We start from the raw sequence: 25,569 nt of genomic DNA on the forward strand, positions 1-25,569 counted from the left end.
GAACAATTATCAAGATAAGTACAAGGTATACTGTAGGATAATTTCAGGTAATTACATTGTCAATATACTATGAATACTCTTGACTTGTATAACATCCAGGGTCCAACGGTTACATACGTTAAGTCTGTTCATTCGCTTGGATTTTAGCAGTGCTGCATTGACTGTCAGATTTGAACGACCGGCAACAGGTTGTGAACTTGGTGTGGGAAACCAGCGCCATGCCCAAAAGCCATCAAGAGCCCTTCAAGTAAGAAAAACACTGGAAGGGAACCAGAGTGTTTTCTTTTCAGGTCATCTTTATGTTCCCTCAGAATAGTTTTTGTGACTGTCAGCGCTGGCATCGAACAAAAACGCAGACCGCTCTTACCCAGACTGCTTTGCTACAGTAAGCCCTTGGTCTTGCAGGTACAATATGCCAGTGGAATATTTTCCTGGTCTACTTCCTAGAGCCCCAGCCTTCTCTTTATTTCCCCCTTAGGGGCTCTGTGCTTTTATCAGCTGTCAACCTTTAATGTCCTCAACAGTAAAGCTTGCTTGTGTCTTTATTCATTCGATCCAATGCATTCTTTATGACTTCAGCAGATTTATGATTGTGTTTTCAGTCTTTATCGGGCTAACGGAAGAGGCTCTGCTCTGTTAGCTCAAGGAAGACTGAGATTGTTTTTGTGTACTTAATGGAGGATAAAAACAAAAATCGACATGGAAAACTAAAGGAAGAATGTCACATTTGTTGAGGGAGAAGCACATTTTCAATACTATGTAAAATGTCATTGAGCCACTTCACTGTTTGCTGTTATATATTTTGTCTTGTAATGTTACTTTGACAATTTGATCCAATTCCAGAGTTTATCTCTGCATGGGTAAATACTTTCACACTTCAATCAGTAGCCGATTTGTAAACCAGCTTGATTTACAGAAAGAGAAAGCTTGCAGAATTTATGACTTTGCAGGAGACTAACGATCTATGTGAGGCTTTGACCAAAAAGAACAAACAACATGTAGAAAAATCTGCGAATTAGGTCATCCTAGCCTTCAGTGCTGTGAAGGAGAGACCAGTGTTGTATATTCTGGAACTTTGCTATTGATGATATTTGTTTGCTTCACATTTCCTTCATGCTGAATATATAATGTATACTGTAGAATGTAATGTATGGGTAGAATCTAATTTTTTCGCTTGGTTATTACCGAATTAGAAAGGTCCATCTGCGGTTGAACTGTGAGTGGGTGGAGAGGGTGTGAGGTTTGACAGACAGGAAGGTGAGAATGGGCTCATTATTATTCATTCAGGGAACATTAGTTTTGGCGGGAGACAAATCAGAAAGGCCTTTGAGAGGGTGGGCGATGAAATGCGAATTGCACAAGCGCGTATCACCACATTATTTTGAGTCTGACAAACAAATGTGGCATCCTGACTATTTTTGATTCCATTTAAATAAAAAAGACCTATTTCTTGCAGATGTGTTTCTTGTATCAATAGAAAAGTGAATTGCAACTCTCCTTTTCCATGCAATTGAAAAGGTCTTGGTGTTGGGGGAGGTCACGGTTTGTGTAATCGCGTCTGAAAGCTTTAATCGCCTTTGCCCTGCTCCTTCCTCAAGCCTTGTTTTAATAACAGATAGACATTTTGACCAGCCCCTAAGCACCTAAAACAATAGCAATTAGATCTGCTTGTGCTTGCATATATTATCTTAATACTGTAAGCGTGCCAGACGGCTGGACGCTCGGAGCGAGCCGGGGATCCGGGGCTTTGTGACGGGCCTGTCTCCTCAGACACGCAGCCGGAGTCAGCCTGGCAGTTTTTTTGGGGAAGCAAGCAAGGAACGGGGAGCTTCAGGGACACCTGACAAGGGACACTTTTCCAAGGAAGGCGAAGCTTCAAGGACACCCGACAACTACCCTTTCCCCCATCCTCACACAGGCTCTGGGATCATTTGCAACTCCATTGAGCTTCTATTGTAAACCCCCACCCCCTCTCCTCCCCTCACTCTGAAAAGAAAATAGGGTCACAGAGGAGAAAGAGGGAAGGGAGAGGGGATCTTTGTGAAATGGGGGTAGGTGGGGGTGGGGGGGGGGGGGGGGTGAGTGTTAGCGCAGTGGACAATGGGCAGATTGTATGCGATCTATATTCTGCTGGCACTGCTCCAGAATCGAGGTTGGCTATCGCTGCGGAGTTATCGGAGACTTTCCCCCCCTCGTCCTCTGGAACCTGAGGGGCGGCGGTAGAGGAGACGCGGGGGCGTTGGGGGGAGCGCAGGAAAGTGGATATACGAGTGCGGCCAGCGCGCAGTCCCGGCAGCCGCCAGAACTCCTTGGTAACGGCGGGATGAACCCGGCACTCTGCTTTTGAAGAGCCCCAGGGGGTGGGGTGTCCGTGTGTGTTGCCAGGGAGAGTGGGCGGGGGCTGGTTGTTGAGGAGGAGGAGAAGGGAGGGAGGGAGGGGGGGGGGAGAGAGGCAGGGCCGGTCGCGTTGCGCTCGTTCAGAGTGAGGCAGCGAGAGCAGCACATCGGCAGCATTGAGGGCCAGCTCCACGCCGGCAGGTTCTCCTTCTCCCAGCCGCGCCCCCCGCCCCGCGCTGACCCACCCCTGCACCCTCCAAAGAGCCCTCTACGGTCGCCGCCATGGTGTTCATCGGCACCACGCTAAAGTCCGTCATCAAGTACTTCAAGAAGAAGGGTAAGCGTCCGTCTTCCGGCCGGTCGAGGGGTCTACACCCTCTCTCAGGGCTGGGAAGTGATTGGACGAGGTTGGATTTGAACTGCTTTGTGGATAAGTTTTTTTTCTGGGCTGTCTCGGGAGTCTCTCTGGCACGGCCGTGCCTGGCTTTGTCCGAGTGACCGTTTGTGTCCTCTGAAGTGTCTCCTCTTTCTGCTGCCGGTTCAGCGCGTTTTTTAAAAGTGCGGGGAATCTCTCCGTTTGCTCTCCGAAGGTGCTGAAAATGGATTCCAGCTTCAGCGTTGGTGCCTGTGAGGGCTGTCTCAGAACAGCGCTTGTCCTTTAGGGATGCTCTTCAGTTAGAGCATGCTCAGCTCTTATGCATACTGCTGGCTGTGGGCTCTACACTCTTCTTACGGCAGTTTTCACATGCCCCTCTCTGGCACTGACGCCGACTGTCGTTCTGTAGCACGAGTCCGGTGTCGGGGTGTTAATTGAGTAGCCGCATTTCAACAAAGCGTCAAATTAGTCACAGGAAGCATCCCGGCTTGTTGATTTAAACACGTTCCCTGCATTGTGATTGGATTTCCCTTTTGCCTCGAAAGCACCGACAGAGAACTCTGTTAGATTACAGAAGGCAACACCGTGCTCACGTTTGAAAATGTTCTTGTGTTAAAGGAGATGAGTAATGTGTTTGGGTCCTTAGTATAAAAAGGCTTTGGTATCTTCTGTGTAATAGCCCTCAGTGGCTGAAGGGGGTGGGGTGAGTTGGGGGGGTGTCAGACATGTTACTTTTGGTAGGGGGTGGGGGTGGGTGGGGGGTCACAACCTGTTTAGGCTCAGGAAGAACAGGCTGAGTAGCACAGAGGGGTTCAACAGCGTGTGTTTGAGGCATGAGGCAGAAAGTAACAGCAGGGCATGTGCTCCTTTCCCTTGGTGAGTCCAGCCCATCCCCACGTCCTGCTCGGACACATTAAGGGTGAGCTCTCTGAACACTTCTAGGATGTGTGTGTCTGGTGAACTAAGTGCAGTCATCAATGCTGTCTAAGTTGTGCTCAGTAGCAGTGCTCACACTCTTGGGCTTTCTCTCTCTATCTTGTCTCTTAGGTGCATTTAGTAGTAGTGCTTTCTCTCTGTTAGGTGTGTTCAGTAGTAGTGCTTTCTCTCTGTTAGGTGTGTTCAGTAGTAGTTCTTTCTCTCTGTTAGGTGTGTTCAGTAGTAGTGCTTTCTCTCTGTTAGGTGTGTTCAGTAGTAGTGCTTTCCCTCTGTTAGGTGTGTTCAGTAGCAGTGCTTTCTCTCAGGTGTATTCCGCAGTAGTGCCTTCTCTCTGTTAGGTGTGTTCAGTAGTAGTGCTTTCCCTCTAGTAGGTGTGTTCAGTAGCAGTGCTTTCTCTCAGGTGTATTCAGTAGTGGTGCCTTCTCTCTGTTAGGTGTGTTCAGTAGCAGTGCTTTCTCTCTCTGTTAGGTGTGTTCAGTAGCAGTGCTTTCTCTCAGGTGTATTCAGTAGTCGTGCCTTCTCTCTGTTAGGTGTGTTCAGTAGCAGTGCTTTCTCTCTCTGTTAACTGTATTCAGTAGCAGTGCTTTCTCCCTCTTAGGTGTGTTCAGTAGCAGTGCTCCCTGTGTGTCCCAGGTATGTCCCAGGTATCACAGTGCTGCGGCTCAGCCAGGGGCATGCGGTACACCATTTTGTGTCTTACAGGAAACCATTCTCCTCCACTCTGATTGGGCTCTTATGCAACAGAGTAACCGAGGACCAAAACTGATGGCAGCAATTGCCAAAAAAAAGAAGAGAAAATCACCAGATTACAAGCACTCTGCTGCATGAGCACAAATTATTTTTTTAAGTTTTTTAAATTTCTTAAATGGCACCTGCATACTTTTCAGTTTGCAAATCTGCTACATTTGTTATCAGAATGCCCAGGTCTTCTCAAAGTAGCAGTCACCAACAACTCTGTGGTAGTAGTCCTCCCATATTAATATGTTGATTGGAAATCCATTGGTAATTCCCCTACAGAATGCAATTTTGCCTTTGGGTGCCCATTGCGGGAGCCTAGGATCAATAGCGGGAAGATAAATATTGATATGTGTTTGGTTTCCAGCTGTAAGTTTGACCCTGGCCTGAGTGGTGGGTTGGATACTCTGGGGCAGGCTGGGGGATTATTTCAGTTTCAGACCGGCCCGGTATAAGCGCTGAGCTGCGACTGATCCGAAGATCCGAAAACTGAAACAAGGCCGTTTTTGTGAAGTCACCCCAATCCCTCCTTTTTTCTTTTTTTCCTTCTGAGGCAAGTGACCCGAGGCCCACATTAGACCCCCCTCATGTGCTGGTTGGGGGTGGGCATGTAGGGGGTGAGGGGACTCCATTTTCCACCACACTGTAAAAATAATAATAATAAGTCAGTCTTAACAAGTATCTTATATTTAGACTTATTTCTATTACTTTTTTGTGAAATGAAACAAAAGAAAAAACTGACAAGATTTGCCAATGGGGTGAGAAAATTTCAAACAGCAACTTAAAACAAGCTAATATTTTCTACTTGAGAGAAAAAAAGTTTTTGCCAGTTACTGCAAGACTAAAAGCGCTTGTTAAAACAGCCATGTTTTGCAGTCCAGCAGAAGTGTAATCTCAGGAGCGCTCAAAGAACACGTCAACAAGGGAGTTTATTTTTAAACTGCAATGCGTTTCAGGGTCTCGCGTGACCGCAGAAACAAGTGGGCCTCTCTCAAGTCTAGACCGGCAGGTTGGTGTTGTGGTATACCGTATGGCTGTGCCTCGTCACTCTGGGGTTGCGGTTATGCTGGGCGGTCGATTGCGCTACTCTCTACCATTCGGGCCACGTGACCAGGGAGACGCCTCTCGCACTCTGCCGATCAAGGTGACACATGTTGGACCGTCTGTCACTCAATCTCCCACTTTTTCCTCAAACTGCTTTTAAGTGGCTTTCACTTTGGAGATGTGGTTCATGAAGTTCATGTTATGTATGAAAGAGAGTGTAGTTGTGTTTATTTCTGTCTATCTTAATATTTGCTATGACCAGTTTTGTCTGAAAAACTAGTAATCAATTGACATCCATTCTCCATGTGATTACAATCAGACTCAGACAGGTGTTTCCTCCAATGGTAATACTCTACTACACAGTGATACATCAGTGTCATCGTATGAGTCAATTTGATGGCATGCAAATCATAAATGCTTACAGAAATGCAAATCAAGTTGCTTGTAACGGAAATTGCTAAAGGGCTAGAAACCAAGTTTTTCAGGTTTATCTTCACTATCTACCTTTGGGCAAAACCCATTTCTGACTCATTTCTGGTGTTTGCTTTCGCTGTGTGAGATTAGATTATATCCGATAGTGTTTCTCATGTGTTTTACAGAGATTTGTCACTACATACATCAGATATCGAGCACCTTCTTAAACATTGTTCCGTGTCACACCAGCTTCCTTGTACTAACACAGTTATTCTCCCAGTGTGAACAGAGTTGGAACATTGAGTATTTTCTTTCCTCAAAGTTAGAACGGGGAGCTGGTTTTTCCCAAGTTAGTACTTGGAGCATGTTTTCCCCAAGTTAAAACATGGTGTTCCTTTTCCCAGTGTTAAATAGAAAACTCCTGGTTAGAACACTAAACTCTTTTTCCCTGACATAGAACCCGTAGCTCCTTTTTCCTGACTTAAAACAGGGAAAGCCTTTTCCCTGACTTAAAACACGGAGCATGTTTTTTGGCCAGAAGGTGAAAGTGCGACATGATCAGGTTCCTCTTGTTTACCCACACCGTGAATGCAAATGCAGCTTGTGTTTTTTCCAGAGGGCAGCTGATAGTTGGTTTAACAGGAGTGCCATCAACATGCCATAAGGTCTTATGGGATGTCCCACACCGGAGGTGTTACTGTGTATGGCCCATTAGCACCTGTCCAGCCTCCCCCCGACCCCTGCAGCCTTTTGTGCTGCTAAGTCAAATGGCAGCATTTGCTGTGTGAAGGGGCTTCAATTTTGGGTTTCTTCCTGGCCATCAAAATGAGTTTCAATAACACTCATTCTTTCAAGCTTTCCCCCCTCTGTTTATTCATTACAATTCACTGGAACCAGATCATGGTTTGTGTTATTTTGAATTTCATCACTGGGAAAATCATTACAAAATGCTGTCCTGTACTAAGCGGGTGGTATCTACGATTTGTTTTTTTCAAACAACCAGATACAGTATCATTTCTGGATTCCATTTATGTTTCCATTTAGCTTTCAAATGAATTAAATTTCTCTTACAGAACCATTTCATCTTTTGTTTCTGAAGGTTCTGTTGTGAGTGAGGGCCAATTGACCTCTGTTTTTGTTTACGGTGATTTTGGGTGAGATAAACATGAGGGATTTCAGCAAAGATGCTGGTGATTAAAACAGCACAGAGCAATCATGTTACAGGTCAATAATGTGGCTAGTGTGAGCATGCATTGGATGCAATGTTGTGTTGGTTAAGATGAAGTGCAAATTATGGTCAAGCTTTGAGCAGTGTGATGTTGACTTGCTTTGGAAGGTATAGGGTTTGAAATCCATTTCAAAATGGCCATACAACCACAATTTGTATGCTTTAATTCAGCTGATTTCTTTCATTCATCAGTAGTGGGTTTTTTTTTTTTGCACTACCGTGTGAAATGCTCTAAACCTGTCAGGTGTGTTTTAGTTGTTTCCCATCGGATTGAGCGTTGCAATGCGTTGAGTATTGTTTATTTGGATAATTTCTCATGCCTCACCCACATCATTACTACTTGCCCATCTTTGCATCTTCATAGATTTAAAAAAATGCATTATGAGTTCCAGCAGCATGCAAAACCAGTTTTTCCAGATTTGAAAAGACTGAAGATGTGGGAATAGTACACCTGTAGTGACCCCATAGGGAGTAATCACGACTGTGTTTTACTTTCTTAAAACTGTAAAAGAATAGCGTGTCACTCAGGAAAATGTCCCTGAGAGTGTCTCTCTGGGATGGTGCCTCTGGAACAGTGTCCTGAGTGAGTCTTTTTGGGGCAGTGGACTAACCTGCCGTGCCTCTCTGTGTATCTGCAGCTGTGTCTAACCTGGATGAGGAGAGCAGGTGGACTGTGCACTACACGGCGCCCTGGCACCAGCAAGAGAATGTCTTCCTGCCAGGCAACCGGCCCCCCTGCGTGGAAGACCTTCACCGCCAGGCCAAGGTCAACCTGAAGACTGCCCTGCGAGGTAAGTATCCAGAGAGCAGCCTGGGCTGTCCATATGAGGCATTTCTTAAGTGTCTTTGGGACTGAGTGGGTGGCGCAGAGGGTAACACTGTTGCCTTACAACAGGAAGGTCCCGGGCCTTTCTGTGTGGAGTTTGCATGTTCTCCCCGTGTCTGTGTGGGTTTCCTCCGGGTACTCTGGTTTCCTCCCACAGTCTAAAGACATGCAAGTTAGGGACTACAGATTAAAATTTACATTCATGTGGAAACTGAAAATGTTGATTCATGTGCACTGTCCCTAGTTAAAAAAAATAAAATAATTAAAAAGACAACTGGAATATAAAAAAAAAAAAATCTAAGGTATAACCTTATCTAACTACTTTCAGTAGTCCAAGTATGAACGTGACTCAAAGTCAAAGCAGCCGAAAGACTCATCCAGATAATTGAGTCTATGGACATCTCTTCCGTCAGCACCCAATTGCGTTTAGCATTTCACCTCTTTTCACCTTGTTGTGAAAACCGTTGGAGGTCTGCGTGTTTGCTTAGCTGCGCTGTGCATTCATGTGAATGTCCACCCCTTCCATTGCGGCCTGTTATTGGAGACCTTCTGATGAAAGAGTAAGCAAACACGGGCGGGGGGAGGGGGATTGGAAATTGGAGACGAGCGAGCGGGTAGCTTCGCGGATTTCTGACAGACAATCGGGGAAGTTTGAAGCACACAATCACCTGTTTTTTTTATGAGGTGCCGATTCGGTCGAAAGTCTGTCGAGAACAGCACAGCGGCTGTCACGGATAACCTGCGGTGGATCATGGGTATTTGCCAGCCATTGTTGCTGCATTTCACGTGTGGCCCATGCATGCATACGCTGCCCGTTCACTACCGGCTTACTTGCATAGATTAAAAATAGTTACGAAATCAAAGAGGGTGTACATTTAATATAATGCTAATGTCTTTGACATTGTGCCATCTTTTCTGTGAAATCATGTTCCTAGCAATTGAGGCGGTAGTGAACTGACCGTCTATAGCAATGTGTACAGTACAAGATTATACATATGCATTTTACGCATGCGCAGAACCTTTTTTCCCCTCCAACACTCCACAGGCCACTTGTGACTTACTCCAGTTACCCTCGATCCATTGCACGGGTCATTATCCTCGTCAGTCCCTGCGCTGTTCTCTACAGACTTTTGACCGAATTGGCGCCTCATAGTTTTTCACGGGTGAGTAGGGTGGCAACCCCCCCACCCCCCAACCCCCCCCAGGTGGGCTGAGCCGGGGAGCGGTCATGGGAAAACGGACCTGATCAAACTGCAGGAAGATCTTATTGCGGAGCCCCCGACCTCCTTTTGTGGGAGGAGATAAAGGCAGCGAGAGGGAGAGGCGGATAAGCAACCCGATCCCACATTGTATTGAGTCTCACCTCCCTTGAGCCTCCCCCGTCCCCTCTCCTCTCCTCTCATCCCCCACCTAGTGCCCATTGTCCTCTCATCCTTGTCTCATCTCTCAAATCGCTGACCAACACCCCCCCCCCCCCCCCCCGTGCCCGGCGTTGTTCTAAGGTTACACCTACCTCTTCAATATTGATGGAGTTCGTATGGACCACCTGCACTACCGGACATTCCATCACCCCCCTCCCCAGCGGGTAAAACACGAAATGTGAAAACAGCTTGAATCTGCCACCCCTCCACTGTTCGGTTGAACAGGACGGGAGCTGATTGGCAGAGGCCTCATTCATTCCCTCGGGGCTGTTGGAGCGAGACTTGCCATCCGTTGCCACATTCTGGTCACCCGCTACGAGGTATCAGGCTATAATGGACACCTTTGACTCTGCGCGCAGGCTATTCCATGCTGCAATTTCGCTCCGTTTACCATCATATCCTTTGGGGTTTTCTGTAATAATTTCTAAAACCTATTCTGGCTCTTTGCCTCCAGGGTCTTAAACCGCAGTGTGCAGCTGTTCTTCAGATTAAGACTGTACTTAGCATATTTAGGTTTTTATCAAAATATTTTTCGGTACGAGGTATAGGTTGACACAACTATAGGTTGACAGAACTAAGGCTAAAACACAGTTCCCAGGTTTCAATCCCAGGTGATGTTCACTAGCAGTCCACTAGCATAGCTCAACATTACTCAAAAAAGTGTCATTCAGCTCACTCAAACTACCTTCAATTTATTATTATTATTTTTTTAGCTACCGCTGTCTTTATGAGGGTCATGACACAACATTAATTTTAGCGATTTAGCAGATGCTTTTATCCGGCGTGACTTGTTCTGCTTACGTCTAATGACATTACGTAATTATATTGCAGTCACTGCGTGTGTTAGGAGCTGTCATAGGGTAAAGACACAGATGCAGATAGAGGAAAATAGTATGGATGGGTCCTGAAAGCTCAATATTGCCATGCTCCGGTTGGATCCATATTTAACGGGGCGGCTGAATGGCTGTGGTGATGGGAAGCTCGTGATTGGGCCCTGTCTGCTTCCTCAACAGTCCTGTCCCATCATGCCTCTGGGCTTGGTGGCCATGTCATCAGTGAAGTATCCATGTGTTGAGATCTTTTCACGTGTCCATGGTGATGGACATGCAAGCACAGGGAACCGGCAAACGTGGAAACCACTCACAGCGGCGGTCTTATCACACGTGTTCCAGACCAACTGTGTTCGGTGCAGACATTTTGAATCTAAAGTAATTTGCCCATGTCTGCTCATAACACTCAATGGGTGGTTATCACTGCCTGCCAGTTCTGCTTGGTGTTACAGCATGTTACAGCATCTCTCTGGTGATCCTACAGGGCAGTACTGCTTGGGTATTTTGCATGGCTGCACTACAAGTAGGGCTGGGCAATAGCCATCATGGTACATCAAATGTTTTTTTTTTTTTGTGAAATAAAGAAATCTCTGGCAGGTGGCGATAGGTTTCATTCCTTCTTTTTGACTTCATATGGTGACACATCTCTAAGTTTCAGTAAAATGCTTCCGGGAAAAAAAAAAATCAGTTGTATCTATTCATTGTTGGTTTACTTACCTATTAGTTTTGAAAAACACATTGCTTACGTTTTCGCTCTTTATCCTTGTAGTCTTTCCTTAGCTTCCCCACCGTAATGTCATAGCGGAGTACTATTATTTATGAACCCTTATTTATACAGGGTAAGTTGACTGAGCATGCGTGCTCTTTTGCAGCAACGCCCTGTTAATGCCCCCCTAGGTAGCCAAACGTGCATGTCTTTGTATTACCATGTCACTGTATGCTGAAATGGAGCGCGTACCAAGTTTTTTATGAAAACAGAAGGAATTATACTTTCCACAAACAAAACAAAACCTAAAGCTGATCTGGAAGTAATTTTTTATTTTTATAAGTTATTCGTCATGACAGTTGCTCTGTTCGGAGGGAGAGCTCCTGCATATCTCGCCCAGCTCAGCAGCCTGTACATCTGCCACCAGGGTCACCGGCCCTGGGTCACCGCCCAGGGTATCGCCTCTGCGGTTGGGCTGTGAAGACCACGTGCAGGAATCAACGCCGCCTGATACCATGTTTGTCTTTTCTATTTGCAGTACCCCCTAAATTCCTCCCGTTTTAGATTAACTGTAAAATGTATTACCGTGCAGCGTTCCAGTTCCCGGAAAAATCGGCGTGCTTTATACAGCAGCGCCAAGATCCTGCAGGTTGCTTTGGAAACCATGTAGGAGGGAGGTGAATATACAAAGCCCTGTGTGCCATCTGTATGAACTGGCATAGAATTAATGAGGTCATTATCTCCCCTTGCATTGAAGGAGGAAGAATGATCTTGCAATAGAATGCCCTAATAATGAGTCCGCAGGGAGCATCCAATGGCATGAATTCATTTGAATTGAAAACCATCGATAAATCTTTATGTGTGTCCAGTAAACTTGCACAGGCTATATCTACCCATAACAGTAGGTCTGTAGTGTGCAAGGATTTATCTAGCAACATGACTTAGACCTTTTATTCTTTGCATAGGTCTATCTAAACAAGTATTTTTAGTCTTGTAATAAGACTATTTTCTGTCAAGTAGGAGCTTGTTTTAAATTACTGTTTGTGAAATTTCCGTTGACAAATCTTGAAATTAGTCTTACTTCATCGGCCATAGTTTTGTCTTATTTAGCAAAATAATAAAAGATTTTAAGTCTCAATATAAGTATTAAAATACTTGTTGAGATTACTGTTTTTTGCAGTGGTGCTCAGATTTAGCCTGCTGGCACTGGCCCTGGATTAGTTTCATCTTTTTGTGTTTATGACCGGATATGCATCTGGTTCATATTCCTACTGTATATTTCCCTCAGGGAAAGCAGGTTTGCACATGACAAGTATCGGTATCTATGCACCTGAGGGACTCACTTGAAGAGGGAGCGCCTGGATGTTTGTCTTTTCCATATGTGAGAAGAAACAGTGGCTTACCGAAGGCAGATATTGAAAGAACAGAGGAGAGCAAGAACAGAAGATTTTCTCCCTTTTGGTTTTTAGCCAATCTTGCGGTGGAAGACTGAGCATGAGTGATTTAGCCAATTAAAGAGGAGCTTCAGAGCACCTGTGCAGCCATGGATAAAACAGCCTGTTTGTCAGTCCGTCTGTTTGTCTGTCTGTCGGGATGAAACGGAACCTTATCCCCAGACCTTTGATCCAGCTCGCTCAGAATCTCCAATCTGCCGAGCCTAGACGTGTCCTGGCAGTTCGACAGACTCCAAACTCGGACTGCAAACGGCCCCTTTCAAGTGCATGTTCAAAGCGGGGACTACAGACAGGGGTTTAAAGATGTTGTTGGTGTCCACCACCCCCTCATCAGCCAGACCTTTTTGTGTGCTCCAGCAAGACCGCGGTTGTAATCTCTGCCATCAATAAAAAACCTAAAATAAAAAAAACTGCGGTCGATAAGCTCTCCTTCCAGAAGCTTCTGTTGACAGTCCGCAGTGGAAGGACAAACATGGCTTTGATCTGTTCCTTCATCTGAGCCTGGCAGTTGATGACAGGGCCAATGTGGCCTCTGTGATGCTGAGGACAGCCCGTCCGCATCCTGTTTGTTACTTCGGGAGGGAGCCCTGGGGCACAGGTGTCTAAAATGAACAGTGTTTCTACCATGGGGGGTGGGGGTTGAGTGAGCAGCAGGTGTGCTTACTGCGTTTGTGTACGTGTGTTTGTGCATGTTGTATGTGTGTGTTTGTGTGTGTGACATCATGTATCCTCACCTCAGGAGGCACATGTGTCCATGAGGGGAAGCAGAGGGAAGTAGTATTCGGAGACACTTGCACATAAAACAATTTTGCCATTAGATTTCCTTTTAAAACAAATATGGGAAAAATTTGCTGGCAGAAAATAGGAAGCGCTTTCTGAAGTTCTTCACCGATGTGACACATGCAGAAAATGTATGTTCTAGCTATGCGTTCTGATTTTATGAGTGAAAGAAAATGAAGTTTGTTTGTCATTTGCCTGATGGCTGAAGCTGCTGGAGAGGAACACAGAATCCCCAGTCCCGTTGTCTTGGTTACAGCTCTTTCCATCTGAAGGAACAAAATCAGCCGCTTCCACTGAGCTTGCTCACAAAGCCCCTACATTAGGTACCTGTCTGTATTGTGTGACAGAGGAGAAGGTTGAACTCACAAGTTTGTGTGACTCAATAGTCTTCCTCCTTTCTACCTCCTCTGTCTTCAGCATGTTTGACCCGAATCTCGCCCTCTGCTCTGTCATAACTTTATTAAGCAGCATTATAACGGCATTCAATTGGCTGCTTCTATTAATGTCCTTCCTATTCAGTAGATCCCGGTGGTGGGTTTTTTCAGTCCCTGAAATGGTGTACCTGTATTCTCTCACAAACGCCTCGCAGTGCAATGACCCGTAGCTTTTGTTTTCAGCCCTCTTCTGCTTCAGTCATCAACACACCGGCCTTTCCACTCTTTCAGCCAAGGTCACCCCTCATCAGTCTTCACAAACATGCACACAAGGAAGCTGTTCTTCTGTATGCGCACACAGCATTCTGGGAGGTTTTTTGTATGTCTCTCTTGGATAGGTTCTAACTGACATTTTTTAGAAAAATTAATTTGTGTCATAAATATCTGGTTTATAGGGCAATAATAATATATGTGTGAAGATTTACACAAACATACTGTTTAAAGGATACAGCCTTTAAAAATAAATATCTGAAATTTTTGATGCTCAATATCTGAAAACCACTCTTATAGAACCTTATTATGCCATACGATACAAATACAATATTAAGAAAGTGAGATTTGGCATTATGGCGGGGAAGCTGTTTTTATGTTTACTGTGGTTTTATGTTTACCCCCCCCCCCCCCATATCATATTGTGTTTAGGGACAGGCGAAATGTCAGCCAGGCTAAGCCCAGGCTCAGTATCCACCCCGCTAGCTATCCCCCCGCAGGCTGTTTGCTGCTGTAATCTGAGCTCTGTTGCTCATTGGCTGTCATGTCCAATCCAAGTCCATGGCGAGTTTCACTCTGGCCTCTGCCACGCCATATGCCCCAGGCTAGGGGACGGACTGCCAGCTGCTACTCTTTGGAGGCTCCGCCCACCTCTGATGTCACTGGGCCGCTCACGTCATTAGTATCGCCCGTGTCATCTGTGACACGGGGTGAGCGTTATACACAAAGGGCTCTCGCCACTGAGGAGACAGGCTTCCATACTCCACCGTTATTATTTGTAATAGTTACTGAGTTGCACTCAGTGCTGGGGTGAATCATTTCAAAATCTGGAGTTGTATGGAAAATCAGCCTGTGTGTATTTGTAATGTACATGCAACTTCAGTAAAGGCACAGGTTTTTTTTTTTGTTCGTGATGTTTGTTGTTCTATTCTATGTACCTACTGGAACAGCAACATGAAAAACCAAAAGGTGTAAGAGAACCCCAGTGAAGTAATTAATAGGCAGTCAATAAGTATATAACATCTTAACAAATTTCTTTTTTTTTCTTTGGAGAGGCAATATATAGAACATATTTGCTTTTGTTCTTACTGTAAAATACGGTTGTGCGTAAATCATATAATGAATTTAATAAACCATATAATTTCTGAAGAATGACTCAGAAATGAGTATTCAGCGCAGACATTGTCCAGTTGCTGTGGCCTTCTGAAGATGTCAGGAGAGGAGAGAACTTGCAGGCTGGTTTTGCGCTTAGCATCCGACTCTGAGGCTGAGACTAATGGGAAGTGAAAGGGCCAGGTGGAGAAGTAACAGCTGACCTGACCAACACAAATCTAGTTGGTTGTTAGAGCCCTGGCACTCCCCTCTAATTTCCCCATTCATTTCCAGAAGAAAATTGGCACACTAATGGATGTACCGGTCACACGTGTAGTAAATGTCCACAAATGTAATACAATGTAAACCGCAAATATAATGCATCGTTGACCCCAAATGTAATACATTGTCCATACCATGGATGGCCATAGTTCAGGAGTGTCCAGTCTGATCTGAAAAGGGCCAGTGTGGGTGCAGGTTTTTGCTCTTCAATCAAGCAATTGATATGTAGAATCTGCTGTCCTAGGGCTGGACTAAAACAAAAACTTATAGCCACACCGGCTATTTTAGGATACGGTTTCGCACCCCTGCCATAGATGGTTGACTATACTCTCCACGTTGTCATGTACTCGTGCTGTTCTTAAAGCAGTTGGTAATGTTGTGTTCTGGTATAGTTATTATTTGAACTGTTGCCTTTCAGAATGCGATAAGCTGAGGAAGGATGGCTTTCGCAGTTCACAGTACTACTCCCAGGGCCCAATCTTCTCCAGCTCCCTGTCCAACAGTAGCCTGCAGGACATCGACGACTATGACAAGAAGGTAGGCACACCTCAGCCCTGAGCCTGCGACTATCGCTTTACTCCAACCAGCAGTCCGCATTTAGGCCAGAGCAAGTCAACTCTGGCCCTCGGATTGAAATCCAACCCTAGTTTTATCTTCTTCCTGGTAATTAGTGCTACTGATTTGATTGGCCAGTCTGTCTTCACACCTGACTACCAGATAAAGGGAGGGTGGACAACCAGCAGTTCTTTGTGCTCGAGGATCATGAGTTGCCGATCCCGGATTTAGGCCTTCAAAGCTTTTTTACTGAGGGAAGGGGAATTTAATTCTGGTTCCCACAGACACGTGGTCTTATTGACCAGCTGGTGAACATGCTCCATACACACCGTTGATTGTGAGTGAGAGGGCCTGATTCATCCAATTAGGATTGGGTGTGATTAGGGGGCCTAGATTGAGAGAGGCAGATTGAGAGGTTTGACATTCACATGAGGAGCCAGACCAGGGCATTATTTGACAGAGGATGAGCACCACCTATTGGTCCAACAATTACACTACTTTTTCTTTTTTTTTTCCTCTGCCATGGTTGTGCTGCAAATTCCTGAATCACCTTTTGGTTTGTGAGAGCAGACTGCAAGGTTGTGTGTCTGTTGACCTCCGCTGTTTAAACTTGTGTTTGAAATGTAATATTGCTGATGTCAGACAATGTCTGGATCACTCGCTGCTTTTTCGTTTTAGCTGCTGTAGTTTTTGCAGGGTGTTTGCTGACACCGACGACAGGTTGGCAATATTTTAAATACCTGTATGGAAGCCCTGTAAAATAGACTCTCTTTTCCTGCATCCCAAAATGGAAGAACGTGGCATGGGGTGAGGTCAGGCTACTGTCTAGTGGCCAGAGGTCATGCCGTAAAGCTCCTTGCTTGTCATTGTACAGACTGACACCCCTTTTAAATTCAGACTGAATAGTGCTTGTGGTTGGGTCTTTCCAAAACGAGCCCGTGGACCCCCTCTTTATTTTGTCTGCATGAGGCAATCCTTCACACAGATTGAAAATAGTCTAACTGCAAAGTTTGTTCAGGCAGTACTGTTAAGCCAATATTTCTATTTACCTCATGAAATTGGTCATTCTTTTACTGGGTTTGAGCACCTGTACGTAACTGTGCAACTAGACAACAAATGTATTTGATGCAGTCTGTATAATAACATTGCCTAAGTAAACGATTATTTCCAGACACCTTTTATGGGTGTTGAGATAACACAGTAACTATTTATTAGCTGCAAAACAAAACAACATATGAAACTGGTTAGATAAATAAATATTTTTCTTCATAAAATTTCTTAAATATTAGATCACCAAGGACCAAAGTATACTTGCGATAAAATGTTGCAGCTGAGAGAAAGTTGATGTTTGCCTGCCATCTAGTGTTCAAGAGTGGGAGTGGACCAGAATATTCAAAGACCAGAATGATGTTTCTTCAACTGCGCTGGAAATCGAGATCTATTTTATATATTTTTATTTACGTTGATAATTCACATAACACAGTAACATAGGCCTACCAGAATATTCTGAGGGGAAAATAAAATAAGCAAAATTACATTCTCGAAATGTTTCTGTCACCACAACATTTTGGATCAAAGAATTGTCAAAGTTTAACAATTCAATATTTCAGCTCAGGGGTGGGTAAATATGATTGATATATTTCTTTCAAATGTGAGGACCTGAAGATTTCAGGTAAGCGTTCCAGCTGAATCTCTTTCCTGAATCGTAGTTAATTCTCGTGAACTTTGTTCATTGTTGCATCATTTTTAGTTGTGTCCCAAACCAAGTCATGACTGATCAGGTCAACAAAGAGGAACTTGCTGCTCAAATATATTTACAGGGACACACAAGAGTATGTTTTATCCCAATTCCACATATTCTGTATGAAGAAATCTACATATCAGCATTGCAACATATCTAACAGTGTTGAAAATTGAGACAGGGGAAAAATCATTATAGAACTTTGCTACCGTTACCATCACATTATCATTGCCACTTGTATATCAGTGACACAACTGAGAGAACTGTAAAATATCTCCAGTGTGTTTCAGAACCTTGGAAGCCATCAGAGGTAGAAAGTCCAGGGGTCAGAAAGTAAAGGTCCTGTTTCTTGCACCCATTTCACTAATTAGTTCCTGGTTGAAGAATTTTGTTAATTAGCAAATCCAGGCGATCGAAACAAAATATTTTTTACTTTCTGAACCTGGATTTTCCGGATGCTACTTTGTATATAATTATAATTTATATAATTTGTATAATTTTCATATTAACTAACTACTTTGCGAAATTGTATGTATGCATTTTCAAAGGATTCAAATCTATGTGCCAAACAATCGAGTTGTGCAGTAAAATAATAGTCCCGGTCTGTTAGCTGGTCATGAGTCATGACCCATAACAATGGACTAGCACAAAACTGTGACATTCTCTGCATGGTCTGTCAATCTCCTCGCTTTTGACATGCACACACACATATTCACACACACACACACACACACACACACACACACACACACACACATACCCACTCACACACACACACATACACACCCATACACACACACCCATAAAGTCTGGTCACACGGACACACACACATATACACACCCACACACACACAGAGACACACACAAACACATACGCACCCACACAAACTCACACACACAAGCCTGGCCACACGCACACACACACACACACGCGCACAGACAGAGGCGGTTTGCGAGGCTGACCACAGCTGTGTTTGAGCCCCTTCTCTGTTCCCACTTCTTGGATCAGCCCCCTGGTGAGGCCTGGTCCTCAGAGGTTGAGTGGTGCCCCTCAGCTCGGCTTCCTAAACCTGGGATGCTAACACTTCCCGACAGCGCACACCAGTTCACAGAAAGTAGGTTACTGGACTCTGATAGCCTTTCAGGAGCACAAAGCCCCTTGTTACTGGTTTATTCCCCCGTCTCCACTCCCTTTCTTAAACCCATGTTGCTGCCTCTGTCCTAACTAATAACGAACCGCCCATCCTCTGACATTACCAAAAAGACCTGTTCGGCAAAAGGCAGAGTGATGCCACTCGCTCCGGCAAGCCAAACCGCTCACCGTATAAGTAAGTTTTTTTTTTTTCTAAAAGTTCTCCGTTTTCCAAAAGCTTTCCGTACTCGGCTAAAGCTGCAATAGTTGCTTGTTAATGTTGTGAACTGTATGTTTGGACTGCCGACTTGAAGACTACCCTTCCCCATTGCTAATACCACAGAAATACTTATGCTACAAAAAATCACTGGCTTGCTTTATTCAGAAATGCAGGGCACGATAATTTACTCAAAGTAGGACTGTACTGTATGTACATGAATCCAGGTCATCGTATTTACTTTGAAAATTCCTTTATTGCAGTTCAGTTCTCCTGTGCTTTAATTGGCAGAAATATGATATTTGGAAGAAGAAAGCTTTTCAGCATCTGGCTCGTCTGTGATAACTGACATTCAGAGGCTACAGAAGAGGACATGAACTCCTTGTGAGACATGCTGGATTATTGTGGGTTTTGGATTTGTTGTTAGCAACTGGCTCCTTGTGGTGGCTTGTGATTTATTTCAGTTAATATGCAGTGCAAGTTTCTCCCTGGCCAGACTGTTAGCTGTTTGGTGTGTAGCAGCACCCTGTGAACTGTGCAACCTGTTTCTAATGTTAAAATGTGAATTGTAATCAATGGACAGGTTCAGTGAAGCTGAGAGAGAGGGGTTAAAATCAGAGGAAAAGTCTCAGGAAATAAATAGACTTGGGAGTAGTTATTTTAGTTGGTGAAGAAGTGAGAGAGCACTCCGGTTCGATTACCGTCATTGTCAGAGCACAAGAACAGTGCCTTTGACGCATGACTAGGTTTGTCTTTTTGTTTCTCTCTCTGTCAGTCTTTCTATTTCTCTCCCTCCCAGATACTCTGCACTGGACTCTAGTGCCAGCGTGTTCGCTAACAAGCTTGTTATGTAGAGCATCAAGTAGCTTTACAGCATGAAGAGTTTGTCACTTTTCAGAGATTCCCACAGAAATAACTATACATGTACATACATGCGCTGATTCACACATTTACTCATAGTACATGCCAGGGATCAGCAACTCATGGTTCTCCAGGGCCGAGAACTGCTGGTTTTCCACCCTCGCTTTACCTGGTGAAGTCAGTCTGGCCAAGCTAATTACCTGGGAGAAAAGAAAACCTGGGCTGGATTTGGATTTGATTATGTGTCTGGCTGCTCAGGAGCAGTGCCCCGAAATGGTCGTTGAGTAAATCCTCCACCTCTCTCCTACCTCCAGTCCACAGCGTCATCGGCAGAAGACGATAAGCTGTACCCCTCGAGACCCCTCACCCCCCTCATGGGGGGTGGGCAGAATTTTGCCACGCCTTTGCCCACCCCAGAGCAGAAGATGAGGGAACAGGCCCAGGCTGTGCCCACTGACATCATCCCCATTAATGTCTCAGGTAGGCCATGCCACCCTTATCACCTGACCACTCATACTTTAGGCTCCTTCCCTGGAGAAGCGGTGCTGTGTTATGGGGGTTGGGGGGGTTGGGCGGTTGAGTGCTTGTTCTCACATGATTAGAGAACCATGTCGTGTACATATTGTGTGTGTGTCACAGTTCATTTCTGTGACAAAGGGAGAACAAGAACATGCTACTATGTGGTCTCTGTGTTTCCACAACATTTCACTGCAGGACTGAATGAGTTTTTCTGAAGAATAGTGACTGTCACATGCCTTTTTATGAAGCTCCAAGAAGCATCTTTAACACATTGTTGTAACTTGTGTGTTGCACTCTGTTATGTTCAAGAGCTGTTTCTTTTACAAGGGAGTACACAGGAGTGAATAAAGGTCATGTCTGTTTTAGCAGCTCGCTGTAATTCTGCGTTGTTTAAATGTCTGAGGAGAGGTTCCTGATTGGCCCAGTCTTTGTCATGAGACCCAACGGAGGCAGGCACGACCTAATTGAGTGGATTGGTCTCCAAATGGTCACACCCTTAGGCTTGGTCCTGTAGTCACAGACGCTGGCATTAGTCTGCGGTAGTGGCACATAATCATCCTTGTCCTGCCAGGGGTTGCCGTTGGTTCTTCCAACAGCATGTTGGGCACACCCTTAGGGTACCAGTTAGAGATATCTTCAGTGAGAGATACCCACCATAAGCTGTCCTCTGGTATTTTGCGGCTTGTGTGGAAACTGCTCACAGAAGCCACGCCGTAGGTGAGTGTGTACGCGGAGTGTTTTAGTTTCCCTGCTCCTTGTGTGGGTACAGTAACTCCAGACGTATAATTACCAATTCCAAATCGGGAGGAGGAAGACTGGCTAAAATGAAAACTTCCATAGCAAATGCGTTTTCTAAAGCTATCATACAGGCTGCTAATGAGACTGGAAGGTACAGTGGGGTGCAAAATTTTGGGTACCCCTGGTTTAAATGTCTTACAATGAATCTGTATGTGATCAAAAGCAAACCTGAACTCTAACTATGTTAAACATGAGACCTTTCTGCATATTTTAAAGCAAGATTGCTTTTTATTTAAAATCTTTACGGTTTATAAAAGATAAAAAAGCAAAAGGGCTCTGTGCAAAAGTTTGGGAACCTTTTTGGATTATTTTCTGTTACTTTTTAAAAAGATGATTACCAAGGCCCAGACCCAGGTGATTGACTCATTAGGGCTTCAATGAGTCAGGTGAGTATAATTTCAGGGCTGAACTTTTGAAGTAACTCCATGCCTTGGAGGTGGATCCATTATACTTTGGGTTTGGGTGGCAGCTGGGGACACGGGAAATATTGTGCGAGTGGAAGGAAGAATGGATCAACCAAATATCAAGAAATTCTAGAGGCTAACGTTCAAAGGTCAGTCCAGAGTTTGAAGTCAGTCTACATGAAGTACCTCCAGGAAAGACCGATGAAGGTTTTGGAATGGCCAAAATATTCAGTCCCCAGACTTATATTTATGAGCTATAGGTGTTCTGCCAGGAAAAATGGGGAAAAATTCCAAAAGCAAGAATTGAAAGACTCTTTCAATTCAGGAACCTGTTTTAGTTGGAGTTTAGTTACAAAGTACTAATTGACAGGGTTCCCAAACATTTGCACTTGCAATTTATTTTGAAACAAAAAAATTTAAATTAAGTTTAAAGTTAGTAATCTTGCGTTAAAATGTGAAGAAATGTATCATGTTTAACGTTGTACCATTTAGAGGGCAGGTTCGCGCTTTTGACCAGGGGTGCCCAAATTTATACACACCATTGTAAATGAATATGCACTCCTGTGAACTCTTTCTGCAAAGTTCTTTTTGTTTTTGTACGGATTAGGACATGCTTCTAGTTTAGCCTCAATCGAAGAGCCAGCAATAGTAACTGTACTTCGAAAGCAATACCAGGGTCTGGGTGCACGTATGTGTGTGTGCGGGTGCGTGTCTGTGTGTGTGTGTGTGTGTGTGTCTGCACGCATATGTGTGTGGACAGATTAACAGAAGCACCCCTTCACTAACCCTGTCCACAGCAGGTTGGGGTCAGGGGTATCAGTGTCACCCCCCTGCTCCGGCTACCAGTGTGTCCTCCCAAGTGCACTCCCCCTTCTGCCGGAGCGCAGTGGCGCGGCCATCAGTCACCCCTGCTACAGTCCCCTTCGCCCGGCTCTATCAATCACCTGCCGACCTTTCCTTACCGCCTGTCCCCCCACCCTCTGGAGATCTGAATTAGCGCACGCTCCACCTCCATCTCACAGAATGACAGACATCCCAGGATAATGCTGATATCTGCATTCCAGAGCTCACCATGTCACTTCATTGGGCAGAATCTTCTTTTCCTCAGCTTTTTGGGGTGGGAAATTTCTCAATCCCCACACACGCTAAACGTTTGTTTAATAACTGTTATTGGCCTGGTGGATTGTCAATCACACAAATAGGTTTTCCTGTGCGCCGCTACTTTTCGATAATCTCCGTGGTGAGTGGTGGTGAGGTCTGAAACGTGGAAATCTCCAGTTCTGTAACCTGGTGGACCACACTGATGAAGGTCACTGAAGGGTCGCGGGGGAAGGGGGGTGGCACTGGGGATGACACACTGGAGAGCTGCACTAACTCATCCTGTCGGCACACACTAGCCCCACACAGTCTCTGGCGATGGCTTGCTGAATTTCCAACAATACCCACTGTTTGAAAAGGGCCAAGTGGCAGATCTTGTTTTCAAGAGCTTAGAATTACAAGGTGCCATCTTGGGATAATGTAGTTCTGAAATCAAACTTCAGAATCACAAAATCTCATATAGTATTGTTTTGTATTCCATCAATGTTTTAATGCGTTCAAAGTAATTTCAGTTGTTTGATGTTGCATTGTCTTGTAGCTAATTCATGTTTGAAAAACAAATTGGAGATAGAATTCCATAATTCTAAGCTCTCGATTTACAGTGTGGGTCAGAATATTGACACAATCTGAACTGAATACCATTTTACGTCAGTGGTTTGCATATTAAATCAGGCAAACATCTTGGCTCCATCTCAGAGACTGTCTGCCGGCCAGCGGGACACGTTTATGTCTGTTAATTTCTGGATGTGTTTCTGCATGAGAAATGCATGGTCGTGAGTAACCACTGGTTTGCTTGCTCTCGCCACCTCACATCAGGGGAGACTTTTGACCGGCAGGCCAGTGTTCGACGCTCCTTAGTTAACACTGACACTGTGGTCAGGAGGTCCAAGAAGGTCAAAAGGAGAAAGACAATATCAGGGGTCCCCGACAACATCCAGAAGGAACTAGGTATGGCTCCTCAGTTCTGTTTGCTTAAGCTCCCCTGTCATCCCCTTCCTCGGCTTCATCAAACACGACATTTCAGAAAGAGAATTGACAGAACGGATTGGCTTCTCCACAAAAAAAAGTTGTTTGAATGCAAATCATAAGTGGTACAAAAAAAACCAAGCGACTGTGTCAGACTCCCAAAAGGAACTGCTTGCATCACAAGAAATAACTGAAAGAGAAACCGTGACTGTTTTACAAATGTGTGACTGAATTTAGCATCTCGCATTCATGAAGGAATAAAACGGTTCGGTTAGGTTCTGCACTGATAACGTCTTAGAGATTTGTGCTCTCTGACCGCAAAAGTACAAAATCAAAGTCATGCATTTGTAAAATAAAGAACGGTTGCTCTTTTTCCATCTTGGCAATGCCTGCTTTTCCTTTTGCGAGTCCCTCCATCTCACTTCTCACACCTGTGATGAGTGACTAGGGCATCATGGGAAAGGCGTGGGGCCGCTGGCGTCACTGAGCCTCGCTGAAACTTCAAAGACCGCCGCTCTGCACGCCACGTGCTCTTATCAGTGGTGCCGTTGCTCAGAGTAAAACTGCCCATTAAAGTTCTCCGAGCGTTTAATGCGGGGCCACGATGGAGTAAGAGCGCCGAATTGGACATAACGAGCTGTGACAGACGTCTCTCTGCTGGCGGTTTAAAGGTTTTTTGCTGCGCCCTGTTGACTCTTCGGCCACCCCTTACAGGCAGGCAGGTGCAAAAACAAGCCTGTCTGACGAGGCGCATCTCACTTATCGATGCAAATTGCAGAGGACCTGTGCGTGTAGTCATCACATCTCCTGGGTCAAGCGCATAAACAACTTGAGTAATAACCGGCCATTCAAGATGCATAATCAGTTTTGCCTTATGAATATTAAACCCAAAACCTTAGGCAAGCCCCCAAGGGGGGCGGGAGACAACCTTCCCACACAACCTGAAGCAGCCCTCTGCATTTCTAAAATATCATACTGAATGCAGCCAGAGAGTCCTCGAGCCCCTTGACGCTCCGCACATTCAGATACTCTTACCCTGTCCCAAATTGCCTGTAGTTCCCTTTTGGTATGGGCCTGTTCATCTTTCCAGTTTGTTTGCCTTTGCTAATCCAAGGACATGGTAATAATCACAGCATGCCGTAGCTTGTTCCACACCCTCTCACTAAAACTATCTATAATCCCAAAGCCCCTTAGGCAGAATGATTCATATTTACATGGTTGCGCAATCCAACAGGGGAGGTTTATACTAATGGCTCAGAAGGAGTGGACAGGAAGCGTTTGGGTCAAGGAGGAGGTTGGGGGGTTATGTGCAGGATGGGATGTTGGGTGCTGGAGAGGGGTAGGATTGCGTCCTCAGGGTTCAGACATGTAGGAAGACGTTTCATGCTACTTACTGTTATGTGTAAAATGAAACCCCACACACAGTCCACATAGACACAAACAGGTGCAAGTGTACGCACACGCATATACACAGTCAAACATATGCACACATGCACGCAATCATTCAAACCAGAATTAATCCTCCCCTTGACAGTAATTGTGACATTGACCTTTGGATCCCCCCCCCCCCCTTCCTTTGTCAGTTCCCTCACCTGCCCTACTCGTTGGGGGAGGGTTTTCCCTTCCCTTTCTGTTTTAATTTTGTCAGCTGTCGCTATGGCAGTATAACATTCCCTTCTGACTTTTGACCTCTCCATAGACAGATTTTGAGAACAACAGACTGATTCATATGCAGAGAGCATGGTTAATGGTCCACTCCTTTACTGTACTGTTATCACCTGCAGCAAAGCTCTCGCTATGGCACTAGCTGCTAAGAAGCATGGTGCTTCACTGTTAATGCCTTTTCACAGTGACAGAGAGAGCTCTCAGCAGACTATACTTAATAGGGAGCAAGCCCGCATATGAATTTATTGAGTTGATATTAGACAGTTTTCAGTAAATAAAGACTGCAGCTGTCTCTGACTTTTCACAAATCTCTGGCAGAGTTGGATACCCCTGCACCAACCCCCCTCCATCTCACATCATGGCATTCTCTCTCTATGCTCTTATCTGACAGACACCAAGAAGATGCCTGATTAGAATCAGTCACAACTCTTTCATTCCTCCCTCCTCTTAGTGAGGGCTCCCAGAGGTTATAAACATGTTGAAAGGTTCAGCAGCGAATCATATTAAT

At 44.9% G+C, this 25,569-nt stretch overlaps 1 protein-coding gene across 7 annotated transcripts in view; it reads left to right on the forward strand.

The window, feature by feature from the left end:
- nhsl1b (NHS-like 1b) overlaps positions 1-25,569 on the forward strand; it is a 152,446-nt gene that overhangs the window by 116,197 nt on the left and 10,680 nt on the right. For 3 of the 7 annotated variants that reach the window (XM_061241557.1, XM_061241560.1, XM_061241563.1), the window contains exons 2-5: positions 7,709-7,861; positions 15,524-15,642; positions 19,926-20,091; positions 23,247-23,378. In XM_061241557.1, coding sequence (XP_061097541.1) covers positions 7,709-7,861; positions 15,524-15,642; positions 19,926-20,091; positions 23,247-23,378 — 570 coding nt within the window. Of the gene's footprint in view, positions 1-2,562; positions 2,675-7,708; positions 7,862-15,523; positions 15,643-18,776; positions 19,135-19,925; positions 20,092-23,246; positions 23,379-25,569 lie in introns of those variants that run through there. The other 4 variants (XM_061241559.1, XM_061241558.1, XM_061241562.1 and 1 more) reach the window with 3 other exon arrangements.

Source organism: Conger conger, chromosome 5 (genome assembly GCF_963514075.1).
Source record: "Conger conger chromosome 5, fConCon1.1, whole genome shotgun sequence".
Classification (NCBI taxonomy): Eukaryota; Metazoa; Chordata; class Actinopteri; order Anguilliformes; family Congridae; genus Conger; species Conger conger.